At 48.8% G+C, this 7,482-nt stretch overlaps 1 protein-coding gene across 1 annotated transcript; it reads left to right on the plus strand.

The window, feature by feature from the left end:
- Positions 1 to 16: 16 nt before the first annotated feature.
- znf628 (zinc finger protein 628) lies at positions 17 to 7,241 on the plus strand. The gene is made up of 2 exons (XM_008116486.2): positions 17 to 156; positions 2,739 to 7,241. Exon 2 carries the CDS (start codon positions 2,754 to 2,756, stop codon positions 6,387 to 6,389), a length of 3,636 nt encoding a protein of 1,211 aa, XP_008114693.1. The 5' UTR covers positions 17 to 156; positions 2,739 to 2,753; the 3' UTR covers positions 6,390 to 7,241.
- The last annotated feature ends 241 nt before the right edge of the window (positions 7,242 to 7,482 follow it).

Genomic DNA, 7,482 nt, shown 5'->3' on the forward strand with positions numbered 1-7,482 from the left:
CGCGGACGGTTAGTGTGAGCGAGATAAAGGTTGGGTGTCCCGCGCCGGCGCCTGTTGGGAGGGAGGAACGGGGGCCCCTCCCCCCCCGGGCCCGCCGCCCTCTTCCCATTACCTTTCCGTTGCAGCGAAGCGCGGGGAGGGGGAAAAAGCGGCCAGGTGAGGAAAGGAAACAACCCCACAGCGAGAAAGGTGGGGGCGGGGGGAGGAAGAAAGGCGTCGCGCGGCGGAATGGCAACCAAGGGGGAGGGGCGGAAGAGCTCAGTCCCTTAAAGGGGAAAGGCCTGGACTTAAAGGGCATGGCACACGGGCCTGTATTTTTTGCCCTCCGACAGAATAGGCTCATTTTGACTACTATATACACCATTATACGTAATGGGATCTGAGCATCTATGGTATCGGGGGCCGGGCAGGGTCTTGGAACATCATTATTATATTAAAATACAATATATTAGGAATAATAATACAATAATTGTATATTACATATTACATGTAATATTACTAATAATATTGCAGTATAGTGGTACAGTAGAGTCTCACTTATCCAACATAAATGGGCCGGCAGAATGTTGGTTAAGCGAATATGTTGGATAATAAGGAGGCATTAAGGAAAAGCCTATTAAACATCAAATTAGGTTATGATTTTACAAATTAAGCACCAAAACATAAGGTTATACAACAAATTGGGCAGAAAAAGTAGTTCAATACGCAGTAATGCTATGTTTACAAATTTTGCACCAAAATATCACGATGTATTGAAAACATTGACTACAAAAATGTGTTGGATAATCCAGAATGTTGGCTAAGCGAGTGTTGGATAAGTGAGACTATACTGTATATGAGGGGGCCCTGGTGGCACAGTGTGTTAAAGCGCTGAGCTGTTGAACTTGCGGACCAAAAGGTCCCAGGTTCAAATCCCGGGAGTGGAATGAGCGCCCTCTGTTAGCCCCAGCTCCTGCCAACCTAGCAGTTCAAAAACATGCGAATGTGAGTAGATCAATAGGTACTGCTCCAGCGGGGAGGTAACGGCGCTCCATGCAGTCATGCCGGCCACATGACCTTGGAGGTGTCTATGGACAACGCCGGCTCTTCGGCTTAGAAATGGAGATGAGCACCAACCGAGTCGGTCACAACTGGACTTAGCGTCAGGGGAAACCTTCACCTTTACCTATAGTGGTATATTGCCATATAGTAATATATAATACTAATATTCTGCTATGCTAATAATATATTATATGTATATATAATATTGATCCTAATATTGCACTCCAATATAATACTAATAATACAGTATAATAATAGAATAATCATATATGATGTATTGCATGTAATATTACTAATAATATTGCAGTATAGTGGTATAGAACAATATAGTAATATATAATGCTAATATGCTACAATGCTAATAATATAATAGATTGTATGTACATATAACTTGTAAAGTGCTCTGAGTCCCCCTTGGGATGAGAAGGGGGGGATACAAATGTCGTATGTAAATAAATCAAACTCCAGCGGATACAGACTCCACTTATTTTACTAAACCAGGCATGGACAAACTTTGGCCTTCCTCCAGGTGTGTTTGCTTATCATGGCATGACAATTTGGTCTCTCCATTTAAGAACTTCTGTCCACTTTGAAACATCCCATCCACCTTCTGTATTTAGTTTCCCCTTAATTGCATTGTCTCATGATATACAAGGAAAGGTCCCGTGGCAATAAAGCAGAAAAGATAAATTGCTATTAAAATTAAACAATTACATTACAAAAATTACATTTCACATCTAACCATTGTAAGACAAGACATAGGATTAAAAACTAGTGACAGTATAAAATTTAAGAGCCAACTTAGCCGAAATAACATGTTATTTCCATTCCGTAGTGTCTGTGCTAAAAGTTCCAGACAGCCTCCTTCTAAATGCTTGGGAGCATAGAAGAGGTTTTAACTGCTTTTAAAGGAGAGTAAGGAGGGAGGCCATTTTGATCTCCTTAGGGTTCCAGAGGCGGCGGGGTGGGGGTGGGGGTGGGGGTGGGGCAACCACTAAGAAGGCCCCCTCTCCTTCCCACCAGCCATGCTTGAGACGGGGGCGTGACCAAGAGTAGGGCCCCCTCTGCTGATTGAAGCACCCAGCCAGGCTTATACAAGGAGATGCGTAGTTTTGTAGATTTGTATGTTGTTCGTACATAAATGAGAATTGGAGTTTTTTTGTTTTTTAAGTAGCAGGTCTACAAGGGGGCACTTGTGAGAAACATTGCTTGTATATTTCTCGTTCATGCGCTGCTAGAAGAGATTTGACAGCTCAAAGAGCTGTCGCAATTTAAAACCCAATAAAGACCTTTCTCTTCTGGATGGTCTAGTAAATTTTTAACTATGAATTTTAAATTCATATTTTATTAAGATTGATGTTTTAATCTTTGTTCTGTGTTTTTTTGTTACATGTGTTTTTATGGTCCTTTGTTTTTATCTATATATTTTAACTGTGTTTTACCCCATCTCAAGTCATGAGGAGAGGCAGGTAACAAATACAGTTTATGTGATGGTGATGATGATGATGATGAGCAACTCAGCCATTATCATTTGTCCTGTGTGTTCTTATCCCCACAACTGTCTCCACATGTAAAAGTGAGGGGGGAAAGTTGCTGTGTATAAATGTCAACAACTAGAAACAAATGGGTGAAATGGCAGCGTGAGACATCTATGATGGTTATGACCAGAAAACATTCTCATTCCTTGTTTCTGGCAGGTTAAATCTGGAACAATGGTGGGAGCTCAGCAGCTAGAGATGCAGGCCGCAGCAGTGCCAGCAGCAGCGCCAGCTGGTGCGGGCCCTGGTGGCAGCAGTGGCGATCACCAGTACGAGTGCCTGGAATGTGGCAAGGTGTTTAAGTGGTCATCACGGCTCATCCACCACCAGCGAACTCACACGGGTGAGCGCCCTTACAAGTGCTCAGAGTGCCCCAAGGCCTTCAAAGGATCCTCGGCTTTGCTGTACCACCAACGAGGACACACGGGGGAGCGGCCCTATAAGTGTGGCGAATGCGGCAAGGCGTTCAAACGGTCCTCCTTGCTTCAGATCCACCAGAGTGTGCATACGGGCCTGCGGGCCTTCAAATGTGCCCAGTGTGGCCTGGCTTTCAAATGGTCCTCCCATTACCAGTACCATTTGCGCCAGCACACAGGGGAACGGCCTTATCCATGCCCAGCCTGCGACAAAGCCTTCAAAAACTCCTCTAGCCTACGGCGGCATCGCCACACGCATACAGGCGAGCGCCCTTACGTCTGCCCTGTCTGTAGCAAGGCCTTCGCACAGTCCACTAATCTCCGGCAGCACCAGCGGGTGCACACAGGTGAGAGGCCCTACCGGTGCCAAGACTGTGGAAAGGCCTTCACGCACTCATCAAACTTGGCACTGCACTGCAGATCCGCACATGCTGCCCGGCCTGCCCACACCTGTGTTATCTGTGGCAAGGCCTTTGCATCAGATATCTATTTGCAGCATCACCTGGAGACTCATGCGGATGTCGCGCCCCCGGCCCAACTCTTCCTAGAGGAACCAACCACTACTGTAGAAATGCTGTTTCGATGCAGCCTCTGCCATCTCACCTTCCCTCTGGAGGAGCAGCTTCTGAGCCACCAGGAAACCCATTTGGCCCCAGTGGACCCTTTGCCTCTACCACCACCACCGTCATTGTCAACACCACCCTTACCACCAGCCTCTGTGCAGGAGGCGGCAGCCCCTGTGGCATCCCCCATAGCCTCACTAGCTTGCTCTGTGTGTGGCAAGACTTTCAAGAGCGCAGCCGGATTAGCACGGCACCAGCAGAGTCAGCATTCTTCTGATCGCACATATACTTGCATGGTGTGTGAACGTTCCTTCCCAGCTTTGGCTAGCCTCTTGGGCCACCAACGTTCACATCCCCCTGCAGAGCAACGGCTGGAGGAAGCCGAGGTGACATGCCCAGCTCAAGCTGAACCAGTACCCACAGCGACTGTGACACCAGCCCCACCCCCTGAGCGACCTTATGTTTGTGGAGAGTGTGGGAAAGCCTTCAAGGGATCATCTGGGTTGCGCTACCACTTACGTGACCATACGGGAGAGCGTCCCTATGCTTGCGGCGAGTGCGGGAAGGCCTTCAAGCGCTCATCTCTGCTGCGCATCCACCAGCGGGTTCACACAGGGCTGCGGGCTTTCACCTGCCCCACCTGTGGGATGGCGTTTAAGTGGGCTTCTCATTACCAGTACCACCTGCGCCAGCATACTGGTGAACGCCCATATGTCTGCCAGGATTGTGGGAAAGCCTTTAAGAACACCTCATGCCTTCGTCGGCACCAGCAGCTACACACAGGTGAGCGCCCCTTTGCCTGCCAAACGTGTGGTAAAGCATTCACCCAGACATCCAATCTCCGGCAGCACCAGCGGGTGCATACAGGTGAGAGACCTTACTGTTGCCGGGATTGTGGCAAGGCCTTTACCCACTCTTCCAACCTGGCGCTGCACAGGCGCACCCATTCTCGAGAGCGCCCCTTTCAGTGCCCAGTTTGCTCCAAGGCATTTGTCATGGCTTCTTATTTACAGCGCCATTTGCGTACACACAACAGCTCTGAGGCAGCTAGTCGCCCAGCTGCTGCCTCACCTGCCGCTACTCAGGAGGTGCAAATCATGCCCAACCTGCAAGCCACACTGAATGTGGAGTTAAGCAGCAACCCAGCCCCAGCTAGTTCTTCCAACACTCAGAGTTTCCTGTTAGTGCAGACAGCTCAGGGCTTGCAATTAATCCCCAGTGTGCAGCAGCAACAGCCACCGCCACCCCAGAATTCATCTCCCAAGCTCATCCTGCTTCCTAGTCCACAGGTGGTATCTACAACGCCTGCTGCTCCAACCACCTTTACGCTCTTGCCAAGTGCTCCAACCATCTCTGCAAAATCAGTTCCACGCCGTCAAAGTAGGGGCAAAAAATCTGTGCCACCGCCTCATCTACCACCACCAGTGCCTGGGAAGCAGAATATCATTCTTGTGCCCACTGCCCCTGCACCCAACCTGCAATCTTTTCCTAATGTGCAAATCCAAAAAACTCCAGGGTTGCAGGATTGTGGACAAAACGTTTTTGTCCTCCAAAGCTTGCTAGAACAGCTAACGGGCACACTTCAGATCCAAACTATGGCAACCACTTCACCAGCAGGCACTATCCAGATTCAAGCACTGCCCCAGCCCCAGTCACTCCAGGGCCTTCCTATTGCTCAGCTAGGTGGCACCCTGCAAATCCAGGCCATGCCTGACTCGCAACAGACTGGCACAATCCAAATTCAGGCCATCCCACATACCCAACAGCCTGGCTTTGTGCAAATCCAGAGCCTGCCACTTGCTCCAAGTACTGTCCACATCCAAAGTTTGCCCAGTTCACAGCCAGCAGGCACAGTGCAGATCCAGAGCTTGTCCAGCTGTACCCCAGCTGGCACACTACAATTCCAGACATTTCAGCCTTCCCCTAAGATGAACACTGTGCAGTTCCAGGCTGTGCCATCTTCCCAGCAGGTAGGGACCTTACAACTTCAAACCCTCCAGCCTTCTCAGCAGGTGGGCCCTCTTCACATCCAGACCATACCATCACCCCAGCAGGCTAATACCCTGCAGATCCAGAATCTATCTCCTTCAAATCAGTCTACAAATGACATTGAAATTCAGGGTTTCTCGCCTTCCCAGCAACTAGATGGTACGATTCAAATCCGAAGCTTGCTGTCTTCCCAAGAAACTCGGCAGCTGCAGCCTTCAGAAGGGATGGATAGCATCCAACTCCAGAACTTGGGCCCACCTCAGGAGATAAATGAAGTGGGGACTACTCTGTCCAGCTCTCATGAACTGTCTGAAGTGGACCTTCAACCAGGACCCACCTTGTGGGTGCAGAACTCTCCGGGAGAGAGAATGGTGCAGAACTCTCCGGGAGAGGAGTTGTTAGGACCAGGGGCTGAAATTGAGGGGCTTGAGGGTGTACAGGACATGCACTTTGAGACGGTGCAGACAGAGGAAGGGCTTCAAAAGATATTGGTGCTGAGGGGTGCAGATGGGGAGCAGACCCGGCTGTGTGTGCAGGAAGTGGAGGACATCCAGACTGTACAGGAACTGCCTGACCTTCAGGTGCAGGGTCCTGAGAGTAACTCGGGGTCTGGGCAGAACCTTCTCATCATTCGCAGTGCTCAGGGAGAACAGACTCTTCAAGTGTTAGAGAGTGTCCCCACACTGCAGGTGAGCAGTCCGGACAGCACACAGCCTTCCCTTGACAACAACAGCACTTCCCAAATGGTGCAGCTTCTGCAGAATCCAGTGACATCTCAAGGCCTGCCCTCCATTCAGATAGTGCAGGCGGTGCCCAGCATGCAGCTTGTTCACACATTCTGAAAACGAGTGTGTCTCTGCATGCTTTGTGCTGGTGCATCAGCTCTCGCAAGTAAACAAAGAGGAGCAGATCCGGTCTACCAGTTGCTAAAACCAGTGCTGGTCAGGGTGGATTTTCTCTAGGCAATGGATGGGATTTGAAGTCTCTCCCAGTGAGCTTGGTTTGGGTTCTTCTCAGTGAAGTCTTTCTCCGTAAAAGCATGCTCATTGCTCTTCCCCTCACTGCTCATGGGTACGCTGCTGCTTCTTACTGCCCTTGCAGTCACAGTGGTACCCTCTACCCAAGCACTTGTATACCCCTATACTGCATGAAAGAAATATAATCTGATGAGCCCGCTATCTGTCACAGATCCACCCCTGCTCCCCTGTGCTTAAAATATTTTGTTCTGCAAAGATATAAATGTACATGCAATATAATGGTTTAGACAGCCAAGACTTTCATGTTTCTTGCCACATAAAACGGAAAATGTGATCCGTGGGTAGCAACTGCATTTCTGGCTTCTCTCACGTTTCCTTTCCATGTTACAGCATCAGATCAGAATCCTCTGGAACGGTGTAAACTCCTTTTATGTAACAGAACAATGGAACAATGGATCAGTTTTTTGGGGGAAGGGGTCTTCCATGGGGTCTGGATGCTGTGAGGGGCAGTTGCATAAATTTGTCTCAGGCTCCATTTCCCAGTCATACTGTCGTTTCCACTTAGGTCCTTCTTGTCTGTTCTTCCCCATTTCAGCCCCACCTTCACCATATGCAGAACCACTTTTCTGAGTGGACCCCAGTTTCTGGTGCTAACAAACACAAGCAGGCCACAGACTCTTGCCCAAGAAAAAAAAATTAAAAGGCTGATTTGAAGTACCTTTGCCTTTCTTTCAGTCCTGTTCTTGAATGCATCATGCATGAACTGGGTCCACATGTGTAAAATACATGGGTTTCTACTCTCTAAAAGATCTGAGGGTTTTACAGAATCAATTATATCAGTTTGATACTACTTTAGCAATCAGTGCTCTAAGTAATCCTTGGATTTGTAGTTCAGTGAGGTATTGAACTGCAAGAGAACACTAGTGAATTCTGCTGAAATCAGCCCATTTTGTGAACA

This window comes from Anolis carolinensis, chromosome 6 (genome assembly GCF_035594765.1).
Source record: "Anolis carolinensis isolate JA03-04 chromosome 6, rAnoCar3.1.pri, whole genome shotgun sequence".
Taxonomy (NCBI): Eukaryota; Metazoa; Chordata; class Lepidosauria; order Squamata; family Dactyloidae; genus Anolis; species Anolis carolinensis.

Coding starts and splice junctions, on each gene's coding strand:
- znf628 (XM_008116486.2), top strand. CDS start 2,754: ATGGTGGGAGCTCAGCAGCTAGAGATGCAGGCCGCAGCAGTGCCAGCA.